This window comes from Fusarium musae, chromosome 3 (genome assembly GCF_019915245.1).
Source record: "Fusarium musae strain F31 chromosome 3, whole genome shotgun sequence".
Lineage (NCBI taxonomy): Eukaryota > Fungi > Ascomycota > Sordariomycetes > Hypocreales > Nectriaceae > Fusarium > Fusarium musae.
In genome coordinates this window covers 3,382,949-3,402,996 of record NC_058389.1, presented here as the reverse complement: position 1 = coordinate 3,402,996, position 20,048 = coordinate 3,382,949, and the positions used below count along the sequence as shown (strand labels likewise).

The following is a 20,048-nucleotide window of genomic DNA, read 5'->3' as shown; positions in this document are numbered from 1 at the left end:
CCCCTTCTTTTCAGCCGAGACCTTGTATTATGATGTACTCGTACTACTCTGTACCTTACTCACTCACTCACTATACAGATGCGGATCGATACTAACGTCAACACACAATCTTCAGTAGATGAACTTCTTTTCCGTCTCCGGCGATGACGTAGGCTTGGCACATTCGATACGCTAATGCTCAATTTATAACAAAAAAAAAGAAAGAAAAAAAAGAAAAGAAAAGAGAGAGAAAAATAAAAATAAAAAGGGACATGTCAATTTGGTGAGACAAGCCCCCCCTCCCCCCCAGGCACTTTTTTCTCTCTCTCTCTCTCTCTTAGGTTTCGTTCTCTTTGGTTTTGTCTCACTGTCTGTCTCTACTAATCAACGCCAAGAGAAAAGGTCGCCCAACCCTGGATTTGAGGCTCATGCAGGTCTTTTCACCGGTGACGCATCCCCGCCTCCCTTGGCTACCATGTCCCCACTCATGAGGCCTTCCTCGGACGCCGGTTTGAAAATATAGGTACCTAGGCTACGAGAGGGCAGCGCCTACAAGGGATTTGAAATCGGCTGGGGTCAGGACCAGGACCAGGACCAGGACCAGAACATGGTCTAGGGTGGTGTGACTCGCAAGGACGCGATATTCTGATATATGACAGGCAGAACAGTCTAACGTGAGAAAAATCATTACCACTCTTGGTTTACGAGTCAGTTTGTCAGTTTAACGAAAAATGATATGATGTGATGTGATTTTGGTTTAGACTTAAAAAAAAATGAAAACCAAGCAAGATATAATATAATATAAATGGAGAGTCAAAAATGTTGATATCAAAAGACATTGACCACTGATTAAATCTAGATGCCTCCCTTCTGCATATGCATTTCCATTCTGTCTCTTCCGTCTATATTCATGCATATTCAACACACACACCGTAGACATCTAACCAGCTGCACTCTTTCTTCCCAAGGTACTCATAGTCTCATACCCTCCAGATAGCATCAGCCATCTTGGCCACCATGCCCATCTCCTGCGTGTCGTGTACCCTCACTATGTCCGCACCGCCCTGAACCGCCGCTGCCACCGTCGCCGCCGTGCCCCACGTCCGTTGCTTCGGCTCCGTGACTCCCGTGATCTTGCCGACAAAAGTCTTCCGGCTCGATCCAACGAGCCACGGCAGGCCCTGAAGCCCCGGCCAGTATCGCAGCTCCTCCAGCCGTCGAAGAATCTCGAGGTTCTGCTCTCCCGTCTTGGCGAAGCCGATACCCGGGTCCAGAATCATGCGCCACCGCCGGATACCCGCTGCCTCGGCCGCTGCTACGCGCTCGAGAAGCTCTGATGCTATTGTGGGAATAAGCCCATCTGGATACGAGGTCAACTTTGTCATGGTCTGCGGTGTCCCGCGCATATGCATCAGACATATCGTTTTCTCAAGACGGCCGACGGTAGAAAGCATATCTGGGTCCAGCAGACCAGCCGAAACATCGTTGATGATATCTGCTCCGCTAGCAATGGCTTCCTCGGCAACGGATGCACGATACGTGTCAATGCTGATAGCCACATCACGAGCTTCAGGAATCGATCGAATCAGCTGAACAGCAGGCACAACGCGGGATGCTTCCTCCTCGGCTGATACTTCTGGTCGGCCAGGGGCAGTTGACTGGCCGCCAACATCGATAATCGAAGTTCCGTTCTTGACCATATTCATAATGGTCTGAGCGAGGTTATCTCGATCGTGAAAGCCACCATCTGAAAACGAATCCGGCGTCAAGTTGAGAATGCCCATGACATGGGTCTTCCGCTTTGCAGCAAGAGGCGTCAAAGAACCTGCCGTCGAAGAAAGCGGTGTCATGGAAGACAATGGCTCGCCAAGGGGCAGCTCATTTAGATTATCCTGTATGAGCTTCCACGGTTTCGTCGGATCCAATGATTTTGCCGGAATGAGTCTGCAATTTGCCGTTAGAATACCTCGATTGTGTTTTTCTGTGCAACGTACTCGACCAGGGGTCTGAGAACAAACTCTCGCTCCAATATGCCGATATGGGGAACCTTGAGCCGCTCGTGGTCAACCTTTTCGTCGCCATACAAAAGTATGTCCAAATCAATGTTACGCGGACCCTTGTCGATGACCTTCTTTCGCCCCATGTCATTCTCAATGGCTTGCAGTTGGTCTAGAAGGGCTATAGGGTCAAGTTCTGTCTCGACCTAGTAGATTCGTCAGCGCGGGAACGCGAACGGGCGCTTTTTTGATATACATACCTCACAAGCGCCGTTGATAAAGCGATCCTGGTCGGTAACATACATGGGCTCTGTCTCCCAGAGGCTACTGGTCCTCTTGACCTTGATTCCTCGGCGGTCCATCTCGTTGCATGCCCGCTCAATCTCAGCAACTCTGTCTCCCATATTGCTCCCAAGAGCGATATATGCCGTCTTCTTTTGCGGTCCGCTGCTCCCACAGCCACCTCCACTCGCACGAGCACATCCACAGGCATTGCGCTTAATATCAGGCATGTTGCACCTTACAAGAGGACGGAGGCGCGCATGGTGGGCATAATATCGCTGGTGAGGCCTTGTTGACGTCAACGAACATCGCAATACCGGGGCGAAAGCCAGGACAGAGCCCGGAGAAGCATTGTGGCCGTTAATTCTGAGGCTCTGGATAAGAAATCGCGATGGGAGAAGAGGTTGTCTCATGGTGAGCGGTGCTGCTTCAGCTACATGACTGACGATTCAGAGCATGTTGTTGAGTGAGTTCGGAGGATTGAAGCCGAGAAAATTTGCGTTAACGAGACACTAGGGGTGGGGATAGTGTCTTCAACGGTGCTAACAGCTCTTGAATTCTGAAAGGCTGTGTATGAGGCTGTAGCGGATGTTGCGATACTTTTTGGAGGAGACAATAAGCTGACGAGAGCGGCATAGGGCTACGCGGTTGAGCTTCTGCATTTCCGAGCTGACTGTACGGGGAATGCGATGCATGTGAGGTGGTCGTTACGATTCATGTCACGGGGTCTTTTGAATCTTGGGTCTGGTCTGGTCTGGTCTTTGCTGACTGTTTCTGCCGTTAGCACCGAGCACATGTCAGAGACGTTGAACATGGGGATTACTAAGTTTGCCATTTTGGGTAGGTTCGATCCTTTGAGAGAACGAAAAGAACAGCACAATCATTTTAGCAGGTGCTTCGGTTATACCGGGTTCCGTCGCTAACAGTAACAGTCGAGTCAGGCCATTCTCACTCCATTTCAAAAATTGTTAACAGCTTCTCCTCTTTCGTCCCGAGGTATCTTCCCCGGATTCAAAGTGACACTATCCCCAATGCGGTAACCGCTCCTACTCCACACTCTTCCTGCTCAGGCTGAGACGACACTCTACCTAGAGACTAAGGTAGACCTCGGCATGTGGTCCCTCGTTACCTCCTTCCTAGGTAGTTCCTGTCATCGCGAGCCGTGCTTCTAACCTCTTTCCCTGCGAAACCCCCTCTCTATCTGCTGATTCTTTTTATACCCCGGATTTCTTCTCCATCTCTCGATTCCTCTTTTTCTCCATCAATCAATCTTGTTCCTGATCCCACCACCAGAAGCAACAAGTCAGGCGCGACACGATAGACAAAGACAACCAGACAACATGGCCTCACCACGTACGTCATCAGCGCAATCTCCAGATCCCTCAGCGATCGCTAACATGCTCCCTCACAGAGAAGCTCCGAACCCCTATCACCGATCTTTTCAAGATCCAACACCCCGTCCTCCTCGCGGGCATGAACGTTGCCGCCGGCCCTAAGCTCGCTGCCGCTGTCTCCAACGCTGGTGGTCTCGGTGTCATTGGTGGTGTCGGATACACTCCTGACATGCTGCGCGAGCAGATCGCTGAGCTCAAGAGCTACCTCAACGACAAGAACGCTCCCTTCGGTGTTGATCTGCTTCTCCCCCAGGTCGGCGGCAGCGCTCGCAAGACTAAGTAAGTCCGGGCACCGCGGATTCGTGGCCCTCGGCCTTGAGATTTTGCGATCACATGCAGATCTCACCAGTGACGAACAAAGCGCTGACATATGACACTCCGCAGCTACGATTACACCAAGGGTAAGCTCAACGAGCTCGTCGACATTATCATCGAGGAGGGCGCCAAGCTCTTCGTCTCTGCCGTCGGTGTCCCCCCCAAGGCTGTCGTCGACAAGCTCCACGCCAATGGCATTGTTTACATGAACATGGTCGGTCACGTCAAGCACGTCCAGAAGTGTCTTGACCTCGGCGTCGATATCATTTGTGCTCAGGGTGGCGAGGGTGGTGGCCACACTGGTGACATCCCCACAACCGTCCTCATCCCCGCTGTTGTCGACATCTGCAAGAAGCACAAGTCTCCTCTCACCGGCGGCCCCGTCCAGGTCATCGCTGCTGGTGGTATTCACAACGGTCAGCTCCTCGCTGCTGCGCTCATGATGGGCGCTGGCGCTGTCTGGGTCGGAACCCGATTCATCCTCACTGATGAGGCTGGTGCCCCCAAGGCTCACAAGGAGGCCGTCCGCACAGCTGGCCACGACGACAACATCCGCACCATCATCTGGACTGGCCGTCCCATGCGTGTCCGTAACAACGACTACATCAATGACTGGGAGGTCAACCGTCAGGCCGAGATCAAGGAGCTTGTAGCCAAGGGAGTTATCCCCTACGAGGCTGATCTCGACAAGCTCGCCGAGGCTGCTAGTGATAACGATAGCGACGACGATGAGGATTTGTTGGACAAGTACCGACCTTACCTCATGGGCAAGTGCGCTGCTGTTGTCAACGAGCAGAAGCCTGCCAAGGCTGTCGTGGATGAGTTTGTAGACGACGCTGTTGCCTGGTTGCAAAGGGGCAACAAGATGATTGCCAAGCTGTAAAGAACCTATAAGATACCATGTCTTGTCATTTATCCTTGATTTTTTAGTATATTTGTAGACTACGAGCATAGTTTGCTTGGATTTACCATTAACAGCCTCAATTCAATCGGTGTAGCGTTCCTCATAAGGTCTCCTTGAAAAGATATCCATCTGTCCTTGTAAAGGTCACTCTACTCTCTTCGGTGTATGAAATACCAAAATGAACCAAAATGATACGTTTTTGATTTCATAAACTAGGAAAACATCAAATCTATTTCATACTTCGAGTAACCAAGCAGTCAACATTGACTTCACACATGTACGCCAGCTCCAAAAAGCATCCCGACCCCAGATTCATGCCAAAGAGCATCTTCTCCGCGCGTCGATTCTCGCTCGATAGTGATAATCGAACAGGCGCACGCCTCTTTTGGTTGTTCTTCTCATCTGCTGCCTTTTCACCAACAGGACGCTCCTCAGCTTGAGAAACAGTCACATACACCTAAACCTAAACCTCGAACCAATGGGGGGCAAAGTTCGTCTAGTTCCCGAGGTATGATCGAATGGCTCCCTGGAGTCGTGAAGACACTTCGCCGGCCATTTGTGTGAGGTTCTCGAGATCGTCACCAGCTGTGATACCAAACTTGCGCACAAAGTCCTTGGCGGCAGACTCGAGGTCGCCGTATTCCTCTTCGGGCTCATCCTCTGGTCGGCCGAAGTAGGCATTTGATGAAATGGCGGTTGCACCCTCGAAGCCTTGGAGTCGGGTCTTGGCCTCGGCCTGAGAGTTGGGGTCATAGGCACCCTTTCCGAAGAACTCGTCAGATGAGATACCCTTCTGCGTACCGAACTTGTCGCGAGCATATCGCTCCGAGTCATCTACCATCGAATTAGTATCGTTTTACGTCATTGTATTCTTTCCAAAACTTACCAACAGCAGCGGCCTTGACAGGTCCAACGGAACCAAAGCCTCCGGCATTCTTCTTGGGGGCAGCAGCAGCCTTGGGACCACCAATCTGTCCGAATCCCAGTCGGCCCATGCCCATGCCCAGTCGCTCAACTTCAGCGTCAGATTTCTGGCGAGTATGCGATGAACTTGTGCCGCGGCTGGGGCTCACGGGCGTGGGAGAGATGATGGCGGCACCAGATCCAGAGGCGTTCTTGGTCGCGGGATCTTCTTCAGCATCAGGATCATAACCGAGCTTCGCAATTCGGTCAGCCTCTTCCTTAGCTTTGCGCTCCGCCTCGTCAAAGTCAATCACGTCGCTGGTGACCTTCTTTGCGCCCAGCTTGGTAGTCTTTTTAGCACCGAGAACGTTGGCTTTTCGGGGACCGGTGGAAGTGGTCGTCTTGCGCAGAGCGGCGGAAGTGGTGATTCGGCTGGCAGGCTTGTTGTCGCCAGTGGAAGATCGGGACAGAGGCGAAGCTGTACGAGCGATATCCTTGCCGTTACCCGTGTTTAGGAAGGGAGAGGGAGTGCGGCCGACGACAGGGGGGGTTCCGGTGCGAGAGACAGGAGGAGTAGGTCGCTTGATAGCAGGCTTGTCCCAAGAAGAGAAGAAGTCATCGTCGGGCTCACCAGCAGGGGTAGCGGCGCCGTCGTCGGTAGCATCAGTAATAACAACCTCGTTGGGGTATCTAGACACATGTCAGCTGAAGACAGGGGTACTATTTGCGACGTAGGAACATACTCCTGGGCATCTCGCGCAGCGCGGCGCTTGAGCTCATCCTTGTACTTGGTGGCGGCGTTGGACTGGTATTTCGTCTTAGGATCCTTACTGTTGAGCGCCGCAGTACCGCCATTTTGCTGGAAGAACTTGGTGGCAGACTCGTTACCGCCAACCTTCATAACTCGGAGCTGGTCCCATTGCCACTCTGTTCCAACTCGTCAGCACTGAAGTCAATTATGTAAGGGAAGTGAATGTGCTGGAGTCTACGTACGATCGAGATTCGTTGATCGCACAAATGAGATATGGACACCGAGGTTTCGGTGGTTGGAGGAGCAGTCAAGGCAGAGGTAAATGCCAAAGGGGACGGATGTCCACGTCGGGTTCTTTTGGCCGCAGTCGAAGCAGATCTGATAGTAGGCGCATTGGTCAGCTAACGTTTCTCCTGAATGCGCAGGAATGACTAATAGGTACATGCCTTGTTCGCAGGCTTAGTCTTTAACTTCTCAAAGATCTTGAGCGACTGCTGCTTGGAAGCAAGGGCGCTCATCTTGACTATTAGGCCGTAATAAGGCGGGAGTATAGAGGTGACACAGAAAGGCAAGCAACAGAAGAGGTCTCGTCACCGCGAAAAGGGGAGTTATATCCTAGCGAATTTGCGACGTGTCAAAGAGAGGACAGAATTGGATTGGGGGGTATCTCGTACTGCTAAGACAAGACAGGACAAGACAAGAGTCGAGAATTAAGGAGAAGTGTAGTCAAGGGCAGTTGTCGATAAGGTGGCATATCGACGGACGCTAGTCCTGTTTTGGCCACGACTGGCAACCCCACCTCGAATTCTGCCCGGCGGTGGAGCCGCAACAACGCTGCCTGCAACTTGAGCTTCTAATTGAGCTTGTTAAACAGCTCGATCACCCATTCTAGCTGACTCGCAATCAATTAATCAAGGCAATTGCCCCTGTACAATGGCTATTGTCGAATCGCCAGGATGAAACCGACGACCACAAATCTCATCGCGACCGGATCAATAGCCTTCCGGGGCATCCCATCAACGCTCCGACCTTTCCATGTCTCGAGATACTATGCGACACAACAAGGCTTAGGAGCAGCGCCTCAGAGCTCCAAATCGAAGCGAAGAGCAGTTACACCGTTCAACGATAATGGACATGTGCCTTGGACAGAGCTTTCGGTGGGAGAGAAGGCGGCGAGAGCGACGCAGCAGAGCTTCAACTTTGGCATGATCCTCGTTGGTCTTGTCCTCACGGTAAGTGGCTTTTGCATCAGCACATACAAGTGGCATTGACGAACACTATACTTCTTTAGGGTGGTGTAACGTATTTCCTATGGACGGACATCTTTTCCCCCGATAGCAAGATCTCCAACTTCAACCGCGCAGTCGACAAGATCAAACGTGACCCTCGTATAGTCGAACTCATGGGCGACTCCAAGAAGATTACAGCACATGGAGACGAGACATTCAACAAGTGGAGGAGGGCACGTCCTGTTGCGTGAGCTTAATTGCCATTTGTAAACAGGTCAAATTGCTGACCGGGCTAGATCTACGGAAACGACAGATGCTCGTGGAGACCAGCATATAATGATGCATTTCTATGTACGTCAAATACGGTTGCCGGTGGACCAGAAACATTAACAGCTTTAGGTTGATGGACCAAAGAATCACGGTATTGCACGGCTTCATATGGTCAAATACCGCGGCCACAGTGACTTTGAGTACAAATATCTCTTTGTCGACATCAAAGGTCACGACAGAATTTACCTCGAACAAGAGGATACAACATCTTCCAAGGGTGGCAAGAAACTCAGCTTCTTTGGAGTGAAGTGGTAATTGTTATATCCTTGGATGTTCAACGACTTACGAAGTCTGAACTCTTACCCTGCAACCATTCTGGACTGGGTTGGTGTGCAAAGGAACTCTGAGTCTTGTATCATATCCTGGAAGCCGGCTCGACTAGGCGACCTTTGTAATCATAGTCGGTTCGAAGCTTTGTGTGTTGTTATGTACAATCATCGCGGAGCCGTTAACGGGCAAGCCTGTATTTGTTGATGCTCGTTTTATGATAACAGTTCCTCGTATACATTAAACAATGACAAAAAAATGGAAAGAAGGAATAGTTATTACGCCTTATTCTGCTCGTGTAAGCTTGCCATTCACTGCCACGAACTAAGCCCGCCATGCCATCTTCAAGACCCAAAGGCATCTGAACTCACTCTCAGCCTTGTAGTCTACACTGGACTCACAATCGATACCTCAAACTGCCAGTTGCATCGACATTATAACTCCAGGTGGAGATTCTTATCATTTGTAAACTGGTCCTGAGGAGCATGAGAGCCTCCCCATTGTAACTACCTGGATCCTGGATATTAAGCACCATTGTACCTCTTCACACTTAGCGGTCATATGTATAGGTTATTAAAGTATCTCATTCCATCTTCATACATACCCTGCTCTGTCTCGTATATTAATAGGTGAAGGACCTCCGAGGTGTGTATAGGTCTGGCATGTATTCCTGTCTGCCTCAGTTGCCCTGGCCTCAGCCCAAACGATTGATATCTGGTGGCCGATCTCGCTGCAATCTTCGCGGTTTGGGAGATTCTGGATATGGATAACTTGCACGCTAGACTCACTACAATTCATCTGTCATAGACCGTGTGCTGTGGTGATACCACAAGAACATATATGCTTCCCACAACAACCTCATCCCTTAGGCCCAAGGGGTTGAAGGATGCCATATATATGCATGTATCCGCCCAGAGCGCGCATTCCGACCCAGAAAATAGATACCAAACTGCTTAGAACTGTTCCTCATATCACAGACTAACATTTTTGCCCTGTGATACAGTCTTTGGGGGGAGTTGACAACATAACCCTAAGCAAAGGCCCCCCTGGATACCTCTGTAGACTCGACTATATCACGAAAATGTTCCAAGCCCAGCCTGTCGGTCAGAGGTATAATCAAGATGAATTCCTTCTGGCTATAAGACAAAACCTATGTAGTCTTTCGCTGAAGGGATCATGCAACGGCGCTGATATGAAGGCTCCATTTCGTCATGGCAAGACCGCGAGACACTCAAAAGGATTGAGCTGAAGCACAGCACTTTAGCCGCAATTCTTCTATTTTATGAATGCTTCACTTTAATTGATCACAGTTCAACACAAGCTGCGACTCTAACCCTACAAACTAGCCGGTTCCCGGCGACTTCATAAGGCCCAGTCTCACTTGAGACTTGAGTTGATAAGAGTCTTGAATAGAAAGAATCGTACTCTAGAACCAGCACCGCAGTACTCAACTTCTTTTACACACCCTACGTACACTCTTAACGGCTCCCGACTTCCACTCATTAAATATTTATACTGAGGCAAGTTACAGAGTCATATCTGGCATCTAACTCTTGTCAACGTTGCCATGGCTTTATATAACACGGTCTGTTGACAATTGAGATGAATCAGAAGAACTCTTCCATTACTAATGAGAGAATAGCGAGCAAGAGACCGCGTAGGTCATACTCACTCATTCTAAACTCTGCATATCTATTCTTCTCCTAGGGTGAGAAACCATTTTGATGAGATACTCGCCAGTACTTGTCCATATGAATTGCGGTAAACGCTACGAGCACACCAAAAGGCCCGCTGAGATTGCTTCAATTACTGTCATAAACGACTACACCCATCTAATACGCTAGGGCCGTCTCACAATACCTAGCCAAGCTCTCATCATCCTGAGCATCACGGAACATGTGACTGACGACCAATGCATGTGAGAAACCATCAAAAGATCCGAAGGAGTCGCATTAGAACTTCTTGACGTATGAAATTCAAATCTCAAAAGTTTATTTATGACGTCCAGATTTCCTTGATTACCAAGTAGGTAAGAATGACACATGAATTCCAGGTACAGTCATAAGAACTGGGTTCTTGACTAGAGCGGATTTCCTTAGCTGATCGGAAACGACCTCAGTTTTCGGAACTTCCTCTTGGAGAAAAGTTCTTTTTTTCAGTGTGAGTGGTTCTCTGGTGAAGCCATCGTCATGGCTACCAAGGGTCCCTTTGCCTTGCTTTACATCCACACCGTTACACATCCATCAGCACTTTCTGGGGAACATCGACAGGGCGTGTGTCGAAATCCGGGGAAGCAAAATTATATCAGTCACCGAGATCGGGATCTGCGAGCCTGGTGCCTTTCTCGCCTCACCTTTGGAATGCCGTCATATAGTACCTCGGCCTACACCCAGGGTTGCTTCAGGAGCGCCCGTGCAAGTGCGTCAAAGTAAAATAAGAGCAAACCCGCAAACCGCAAAGCTATGCCGGTAGTTACTATCCTCGGTCCAGCGGCTTTGGCGCTCAATCTAAACTGCACGCCCCCCCTAAGTTAGAACGAGAACCTTGACTGACGGTTTTCTAGGCGCCATGAAAAGAAGCTGTTTCGTTATCATGTGGAGCTCACTAGGTTGCTCTAAAGGCTTGGTCTCAACACGATTTCTTCCGAGGCTTTGCTCGGCATATCCGTGTTGCCCCGAACAAAGATTCTTTTCCCTTTCAAACCCTGGAAATTGAGCTCTTTATGGGAATCCCTGTCGTAAATGTGCTTTTCCTTCACTGGTGAATCCTTTTAGTCTCCAGAGCTCTTATTAGTCTTGGAGTTTGGACCCTGGGCTGAGAGTCAGCCTGCTCCTCATCACATCCGGCTTACTTTTAGTTGTTTTTCATAGCCCAGTAACTTATCCGAAAACAGAGAGTGCAAGGTACTGTGGGATCGGGATTCACATGCCCTCTGAAGACAATTAGTTGGCTACCTGGTGGTTGCATTCTCACCGTCGCATCAATAATATTGTACAGTATCAACTTAGAGGTTGGTCTAAGAATGAGGCTCTCAAGATTCGTCCGGGTTTAACAAGCTCCTGCAGCTGCGACGGCCGAACATTCCGGTCTCTACGTGTGTGGCGTGGTATTCATGTTTGGTGGTGTGCAAGGCCTAGGCAAGCCTTCGGATAGGCAGAAAAGTGCCGGTAGTTTATTGAAATCAGTCAGCCAATCTTCATCCATTCAGGGCCTTCATCTCTGAAATCCGTCAACAATTGAAAGTCTTGGTAGCACCATGAAGCATCATCACATGACAGAAGACGATAGTTGATGATGGCCACTATCCTCACGTACCATCCAGCTTGATAAGTTCGAAGCAAACATCCGGTATTGCTCTCTCACATGCCTTTATCTGGACATCCGGCATCGTCACTTCGAGCTCCTGCCCTGCAACAAAAGGCCCGACTTGTCAGGCTCAGGTACAGTAACAGTAACGGAATCGTCCTGAGCGGCCGTGGAAACGATCCCACGAGTCGTTTGGCTGTTCAACGGCACGCGTCATTTCCTTGCTATTGTACGTGTCGAATGCCCTGAGCCTTGCTACCATAATCCCCACAATCATTAGGGATTTGAAAGTATGTTGACCTTGTCTAAGCCAACCATACTACAACGCTGCTGATAAGCTTGGCCATGGCGGGTTCTTCAGCTCACGATAGTATTCGAGGAGTTGCTGATAGCTTCGACCAACCAGCTCCTTCGGTACATTGAATACGTAGGGGTGCGAATCGAAGCCATGCATCTTATCACGTTCTATCCAACCCAACACGCATCGACTTTCACGTAGACTCGGATGCCTGTGCAATCAGCAATTGGGTCTTTAGAGCCTCAAAGATAAATAGGGTTTCACTGTTGGGTTGGTTGATAACCAGCTTAGGTCTTGATAGGCGCGTCTCTGGTCATATGGAGGACTCCTGCCTGCATCACCACTTGAACATGACCAGGCCTATGAACGGATGAGACACAAGCTAGGCGTCTAGAATCCAGTCGCTCGAGCAGCGACAGGCAGTTGTTAAGCCTCACCTTTGGCTAACAATCGAGGTCAAGGATGTGTTCCGTCATAGCCTGTCCCATCTCTATAGTTGCCATCCCACACTTGTAAGACCAGCATCAACCAGGTAGGGGATATGTTGCAATTGTTGGTTCGTCAGTTGGGTCGGGACGAAAACATTCTTGAATCACGGAGCAAAGGACTAGGCGAGCCAAGCTGGTGGGTGACCATCGTTATTGGAATGATGAGCCGGCCGTATAATCTGGAGTTGACTTCCAGTCATTATCAGTATTGAGTACTTGAACTTCAAAAAAGCTTTGCATGATCACTGATAGTGCAATTCCACAAGCATTCATAAAATCGGTAAGACTGCCCTACAAGCCCGTGTGATGCGAATAAACCTGGTAGTTAGCGCTCATCATGGGCTAAACCCCCATGTGATTGTTCACACCCCTCAGGCGGCGCGGCCCTGACAAGGGTTATAACTTTGTAAGGAGCTCTTCCCCATGCAGACCCATGCTTCTCTGACATATCGCGGGGCGTGAGCGTGGGGGAGAGCATCCACTGAGTGCTTGCCCAACGCTTGGCTGTGCTGCATCAGGAACAAGACAACTCAACACAACGGCCAATGCTGGCAAAGAAAAAAAAAAAAAAAAAAACTCCAGACTTTCAGTTGATCTTCTCACGAGGGCTCTTCCGTCACCTCAGGGTCCGCTTGTGACCTTTGCTCTTAGGGCAAAAGTACCAATTGAGCCAGGGGCTGTGACAGCCCTCGACCTCGTCAGAGTAGCCTCAAAAGGCCTCATTCCCTGGCCTCGTCTTGTCTCAGCCTTTGAAAACATGCCGTATGTATCCGGTGCAGAGCGCCCGTCGCTGGAAGTGTCAGGGGAACTATACGCTGGATACATCGTATATCGCTTGGGGTGCTTCTTTGTCGAAGGCATTTTTGCGTTCAACTGGCTGATCGACGTTGGTTGCCAGGCTAAATTTCAGGAGCGACGCTCTCTAAGTTCCCCGGAGATTCCTTGTCGGTTTGCTTTTCTGGAAGCATCATGGGCTGGGGTTTGTTACAGCAAGTTCCTGTCTGTACTCTGTATCAAAGGGTAATGGAACGTTGTCTGTGGTTGACATAAATAGACAGGTCTATTGACGTATGTCTAGACAGGCCAGGGGTTTCTCTTCTCCATATTAACTGCATCATCACCAACTGAAATTCAAAGAATGCGAGTCAGGCTCAAAGTCAATCAAGAAATACTCGAACAATGAAGATATTGCACTAGAAGATCAACAACATGATGCGGGTACTGGGGAGTCGGAAGCCTATGTCGACGTCAGTTCTTGCCATTTCAATGAACTAACATCGTCCAAGTGGGCGTACCTCATCGGATAATAAACTAAGGTACCTTACAATGCTGGGGAGGTGACTGTCCTTACAAACAGTCGTTCCTTTCTGATGAACTTGTCACCTGCCTGGTATATGTCTGGAAACACCTAGGTTCCCTCCACATAAGTGTTCCGGGGTTGAAAGGTATGACTGGGTATCCAGGTCTCCTCTGTTGAACGGTCTGCATCCTCTGCTTGCGCGTCAATGAGTACACTCTCCTTAAACATCATCTCGATCCAGACGCAAGGAGGTTGCATAATAAATGAACTTGACACCTGGAGTACATGGACATTCCACAACATCCGAGTGAGCCAGGCAAACAATCCCATTGTGATTGATGGCTTAATAGTTAGTTAGTATGCTCCCTTTTCGCGCGCAGCACGAGGGACGATCCTGATGCAATTCAAAATCTTCAGAATCAACTCCACGCACAAATTAGGCAATAGGTCTCTGATCAGCCAGCCATTTTACGAACACAACGCAAAGAAACCCCTTCAGAAGAAATGGCCAAAATTCCTCGTTTGAGTTTAGGCGGGTTAGCTCAAATTCAGGAACTTCAGCGCCATACCCCATGTTAGCTTTGAAAGAAGCAATTATGCGTTACACGACCATCCCACGCAAACTCCGGCCCGGGACGAGCTCTACCGCTCCAATGACCCGGACATGACTGAACGATCCTGAGATTCAGAATTGAGATCACGTTTTTCAAATCACGACACCATCCCTTCCAAGTTACAACTGGCCACATGCATTGCCCGGCTGATATTAAGCCCCTAGCTGTGGACGGTGAACTGGCTGGGCACTGGCACCACTACTTTCATGTTGGAGCGTGGGACAAGTCCAACAGGAGTTCTGCTACCCATCCTGTTCAACTGGGCTTCTGCTACCTAGACTTGATGACCAGCAGATTCAACATGAGAATCAGAGACCCCTGAGTCAAGATTCTGACTGAGACTGATCTTGGTCTTGCCCTGATTTGGGCCCCTTTCCCAAGATAAGACATCATCGTCGCTTGATAACGGCCCGAAATCGCGATCGCCAGCGCATGTGTGCGTGCCTTGCGCCTTCCAGCCGCCTGGAGCGATAACAGGAGTCATGTTTAAGCAGAAGTGAAAAATGATCGCCAGTTACTTGACGTCGTCGACGTGAGGTTGGCATCGCCTATCGGCCAGCCAAAAGCGTCCATTCCAACCCCAGTTTTCACTGGACGTGGTCAGGCTGCCTGACCCCGCGAATACCACCCTCCAAGAAGCAAAAACGGTACATTGAAAACAAGCCCAGAGCTAAAGTTGGCACACACCTGCATCTCGAAAGTTTGGGGGAGAAGCGCACACACCACCTATCCCCAGAATTTCAACTGACAAATTCGTCCTTGACTCCAGCCCAGATTCGGAAAACTTGTCAAAATTGGTGTCATCCGATTTCTGGCACAGCTCTCATTCGTTCTTGGTTTGTAGCGGTGAAGTTGCCTTACATTTCTGTGCCGGACTTGTGTTGCCGTGAGTCGACTGCTCTAATCAAACCGACTGTTTCCCTCAACTTGGTGCTTATCGTGGTCAGGGGTTGTTGAACCACTCAGCCCACGAAAGACGGCCACATTGAGAAAATCCCCCACTTGCCAGACACTTCACTGGTGTGCATCTGCCATTCGAGGCCATTGTGCTCCGTAGGTGTGGTACATGGCGCGTATCGCCCTGGGGCAATGCCCCTTCACCGACCATCCCGGTCCGAGATAGCTGGGCCAGCCAGCAAATGGCTGTTTTTGAACTTCACATGTTGAATTTTAATCCTCCCAACAATTACACGGGGATGACCGTGAACAAGGGGATGCTTAGCTCAGAACATTATTAGGCTTGATTAGAGACAGTTTCGCCATACTTTGTACACCGACAGTATGCGCGCAAGAAATCATCAGACATCCAATGATACTTTGTCACTTTGCTGTACCAAATCAAAATAGCTGCACCCTGAGTTTGGCCGGGCTGAGCAAAGACAGTATCTTGGTATCTGGAGGACGCATATCCTAAGCCCAGTGCCCTACCTCTCAGAAACAGTCTCAGGACCACGTATGACTTATCAGTGTGAGCCAGTCACCAGTGTACCCGTATCTATCAGGGGAAACCCTAAGAGGTTGCCTGGAAGGCTTGAACCCTCATGGGCTGACGTGATGCGATGGGTGAATTGATGCCAAGTTGAGGCGTGCCACCCAGAAGACTGACCGAATTGCAATTTCTTGCTGGCGGAATGATGGATGAGGCTGAAATGTTCTGTCCTCTCACCTTTTTGCTCTTTGGTGTCACCACCAACGCTCGCACACCCCACGGGAGAGTTCAAGAAGCCCGCATTCACTCGTCGAGGACCTTATACATGGCCTTATCAACAAAGACAGGCCGAGGGCATTTGTGGCTTCAATCTTTCCGATAGACTCTCAGCCCAGCGGTCCTGCACCCCGAAACTGAAAGGTCTCCTCATCTGGCGCGGCCGCTGAGGGGCACTTGTTGCGCCCTGAAAAGGTGAATAGCCGGGAGGGAGGCCCATATCATAAGCCGAAGAGGTTTATTCTCTGGTGGATGTGCATGGGTAGATAACAAAAGCGAGAAGAGACAACAATAAGAGTGAGTGCGTCTACCAATACCGGTACAGCATTATATCACTTGGGAGTTTTGCTTGTTTCCCATGTAATGGCCTCCACCATCTGAGAATTTCACCATCGGGGCGCTGACACACAGGGGCTAGGTTGGGGTTGGACACCCAGGTTAGGTTTGGATGGGGTGTGGTGTGATGGTGCACATCCATGGTGGGGGAATGCGGCAGATCAGATTGTGGCAGTTCTGCCCGTCAGCCATTTTGATCGAATGTGCATAGATCCAGAGGATGTGTCCGAAAGAAACAAAGAAAACAGGAGTACGGTAGTAGGACATCTGCTATGATGTATCTGAGCATTCCTCTTCCGAATCTCTGGACAGATCAACCTTCCAGATATGCCTACCCCGTCAGCAGCTGTCGCCAAACTCCCCGTCATGACGGCATCCTTAGATCTGTCTGATCTGGTTTATCTAAAAAAGGGGTACCAACGCCGAGCTGGGCTTGGCTTGGCCCCCAAGACAAGCCAAATTCTAAACCAAAGCTTGCCCTGCTTAGTAAATAACTCTCTCCCCCCAGACAGAGAGAGGAATAGAGGTTAAAAATATGTGCTATTGGCCCTTCCGATTCTGCGGTTCCGCTCTGGGAGACTTGTTTCTGTCTCTACATAACTAGATCCCCCCTCCTCGATCGTGGTTAAACCTTCTGCAACAGAGATAGCGTCATCCAAGGATGTCTCGACGTAAGGTATTCAGCATTGATCCTTTGAATTCCCTAATAGATAGCCACCCCTCCATGAATTGAAATGGCCATCAGTTACACGCGATGATCCTGACATAAGCCATCCGGCCAGCAGGTTTACGACACGATGAGTTCATCGCTGGCATTCCAGATCAGCCAGGCAGGTTACTTCGTTTTCAAGTGGTGGGTAACAAGCTCTGTGAGCATTGCAACCGTAGGCTTTTGTTGAATAACATCGCTGCATTTTTGATCTAGGTATCTATCTATCGCCGTGAATAATGCAAGTATTAGTTTCATAGTCTTCCAAGGAGCCACTGGCAACCCAGTCCTGTTAGCCTCCAGCGCAAGCTTGACAAAGCTGAGCTGAGGCTTACCTGAGTGTGACAGACCCTAGTCGACCCATTACCAAGTCCCATCAAGGCCCTCTTCATAGTTGAGTGATCCCGCACATCCAAAGGGAGGAAAAAAATGAGGTGACATGAACATTAAACATTTGACATGATATTTTTGATTGAAATTGTAACAGGAGTGAAGTTTCTTTCATAACAAGAAGTAAAGAGAACACAATCCGTGGATATCAAACAGAACTGCTTTTCCGACGGGGCAGTGATAGCCTCCGACGTCCCCCGAGGCAAGCCCGAGGGTTAAAAAAAAAAATCCAAGTGCTCCGCAATTCGAATTCTAGTTTCCGCCGCCTCCAAAACATGGGCCGGACTCGGTGTTGTTACCGTAGTCCACTCGCCCTTTGAACAAAAAATGCTTTCTTTCATTTCACAAATGCCGCCCATATCCTCGCCGAGTGCTCAATCCTTGAGATGATGTAATTCGAATGCCATGTTGTAAACCATAAACGCCATTCCTTTCTATTCCTCTATAACCCATAGTCGTCATCAAGTCGTGCGAGTTGCGATGCCATGTCGTGTCCTACATTCGATCCATGAGATCGCCGCCGGCCAAACTGCTGGTTCCTGAGCTCCTGCCGCTGTGGCTGAAGCCATTGTCAGAAAGTAGATCCTGGACAGCCACCTTCGGAACCTGAGGAACAGGGAGCTTTCGCTGAGATCCGTCGGGCCGGCTGATGATGTCCGTCAAAGACATCCCAGTAGGGCGAGACTGGGTAGTGGGGGCAGATCCCTGCTGGAACTGATTCTGCTCGAGATGAGGCTCCATAGGGGCCAGAGCAGGCGTCGTATTGTGCTGGAGAGACAAATTTCGGAGACTTGGCAGCTCATAACCAGTAGAGAAAGGTCGCAGACGAGGAGAGTGAGCAGGAGTAGCGATAGGGGTGTGGTCGGGAGTGGGTGACAGAGAGTCGTGAGAAAATGTTGGTGAAGAGGGAGCTGTAGAGTTGGGGGAGTTGGGCCTTGATCGCTTAGCATGTCGCATAGCGCCAGAGTAGTGGTCATCGCTGGGGTCCTCGTTTGAGTGAGAGCGGCCCATGTGGTAGGAAGAAAGCGTAGGCAGATGGCCTCGAGAGCTATGCATTCCGTGACCAAAGTAAGGGTGATGACGGTGGTTATTGCTGTGGTGAGGAGGAGCAGTCAGAGTCTCACGCTCAACCTGAGTAGCAGCCTTGGCCAGCATGGAAATGTCACCGCTGCGATTGTAGTGAACCGCAGAAACAGGCAGAGCAAAGGTAGAGTAGGAGTGGGGGGGAGACACATTAGGTGAAGCCAGTGCAGAGCCAGGGGCGGAGCGGATGGTCTTGGGCGCGGGAGGCGGCGCCATCATTCCATCAGGCATCATATGAGGCGGAAGGCCCTGCTGCTGATGCATTTGGTGCTGCTGCTGCTGGTGTGCTTGGGTCGCCTTGTTACCTCGCCTTGAGTTGGGGTTGTTGTGAATGCGAGAGTGGCGTGTGAGCTCATCAGATCGAGAGAACTTCTTGCTGCAGCCAGGGAACTGGCAGGCGTGAGGCTTTTCTCCAGTGTGAGTGCGGATGTGTCGAGTCTGATGCTCGAGGCGGTGGAAGGCCTTATCGCAGAGAGGGCACTTGTAAGGTCGGGGCAACTCATTCGAGTTCTCCGAGTTCTGGACACCCGGAAGGGGGCCATTGGGTTTAATGACGGTAACTGCTGCTGTAGCCATCTCGACGTCGCCCTGATGGGGTTTTTCGGATTCCTTATCAGCCGGGACTGTGGGGTTAAGTAGATTGGAAAAATCCACGGCCGACTGTGCTCGTTGCATGTGATAGACGTCTGGAAGACCCAACTCTCAACAAAGTAACTGTTATTGAGGTTGACAGAGATGGTGGAATAGCTCCAGTGTCGTCGAGATAATAATGGTGTATCGTTGGGTGTGAACGGGTATGTAGCGTTCAGGTTGTGATGGTTGCTGTGGTTGTGGTAGATGTTGTTCGGACTGGTACTGAATGAAAGTATCCTTCGATTAAGATCTCGGAAGTTGATACGAGTTGGTGGAGGAATCAAGTTCCGGGGAAGCTGGAAGATCGAATGCAGATATTTGGAAAGGACGAAAATCTGGAGGAGGGAGGGGATGGGGGGGATTGGAAGGTTATAAAAGATGCCGGGCTCGGCACTAGAAGCATGCACTGCACTGCGACGTCGACAAGCAGAGAGGGAGGCGCGAATGGAGCGAGGGTGGAGGGGAAAGAGAGGGAACGAGGGACGGGAAGGGCCAGCGAGGACACCCCCTTCCAAATCACACACACCCTGTTCACCCCACGTCCGAGGGCACCACGGTGGCTTGTATGTGCCTGCTGAGGATACCTGCTGAGGAAAACTGAGCCCACAAGGCCAGGCAACGGTAAAACAGAAGGGGGAGCGCCTACAGAGGAAAGTCACTAGAGGGTCCGGTCTACCGCTACAGGGGACAAGTCCACTGATTTTAGTTGGAGGGCCCCGTGGGCGGCCCCATTGTGGACTCCGTCAGTTTAGTTTAGTTTTTCTTTCTTTTTCTTTTCATGCTCGCTTTTGGAGTGCTTGGCTTGGGCTGGGGTGTCTATCCACTACTTCCAAGG

At 50.2% G+C, this 20,048-nt stretch overlaps 6 protein-coding genes across 6 annotated transcripts; 3 read left to right on the top strand and 3 right to left on the bottom strand.

Annotated features, from left to right (window-relative positions):
- Positions 1-959: 959 nt before the first annotated feature.
- Positions 960-2,488, bottom strand: J7337_004470 (uncharacterized protein; the record flags this gene model as incomplete). Its single annotated transcript, XM_044822164.1, has 3 exons — positions 960-1,923; positions 1,974-2,182; positions 2,237-2,488. The coding sequence occupies 3 exons, from the start codon at positions 2,486-2,488 to the stop codon at positions 960-962; spliced, it is 1,425 nt and encodes a 474-aa protein (XP_044683497.1).
- Positions 2,489-3,598: 1,110 nt separating this feature from the next.
- Positions 3,599-4,850, top strand: J7337_004469 (uncharacterized protein; the record flags this gene model as incomplete). Its single annotated transcript, XM_044822163.1, has 3 exons — positions 3,599-3,611; positions 3,670-3,931; positions 4,037-4,850. The coding sequence occupies 3 exons, from the start codon at positions 3,599-3,601 to the stop codon at positions 4,848-4,850; spliced, it is 1,089 nt and encodes a 362-aa protein (XP_044683496.1).
- A 517-nt stretch (positions 4,851-5,367) lies between these two features.
- Positions 5,368-7,043, bottom strand: J7337_004468 (uncharacterized protein; the record flags this gene model as incomplete). Its single annotated transcript, XM_044822162.1, is given in 5 exon segments — positions 5,368-5,705; positions 5,758-6,464; positions 6,518-6,701; positions 6,768-6,956; positions 6,968-7,043. The coding sequence occupies 5 exon segments, from the start codon at positions 7,041-7,043 to the stop codon at positions 5,368-5,370; spliced, it is 1,494 nt and encodes a 497-aa protein (XP_044683495.1).
- Positions 7,044-7,481: 438 nt separating this feature from the next.
- TIM21_2 (mitochondrial import inner membrane translocase subunit tim21) lies at positions 7,482-8,005 on the top strand (the record flags this gene model as incomplete). The annotated part of the gene is made up of 2 exons (XM_044822161.1): positions 7,482-7,757; positions 7,817-8,005. 2 exons carry the CDS (start codon positions 7,482-7,484, stop codon positions 8,003-8,005), a joined length of 465 nt encoding a protein of 154 aa, XP_044683494.1.
- An 88-nt stretch (positions 8,006-8,093) lies between these two features.
- Positions 8,094-8,339, top strand: TIM21_1 (mitochondrial import inner membrane translocase subunit tim21; the record flags this gene model as incomplete). Its single annotated transcript, XM_044822160.1, has 2 exons — positions 8,094-8,105; positions 8,154-8,339. 2 exons carry the CDS (start codon positions 8,094-8,096, stop codon positions 8,337-8,339), a joined length of 198 nt encoding a protein of 65 aa, XP_044683493.1.
- A 9,653-nt stretch (positions 8,340-17,992) lies between these two features.
- Positions 17,993-19,156, bottom strand: J7337_004465 (uncharacterized protein; the record flags this gene model as incomplete). The annotated part of the gene is made up of 1 exon (XM_044822159.1): positions 17,993-19,156. The coding sequence occupies one exon, from the start codon at positions 19,154-19,156 to the stop codon at positions 17,993-17,995; it is 1,164 nt and encodes a 387-aa protein (XP_044683492.1).
- Positions 19,157-20,048: the final 892 nt, after the last annotated feature.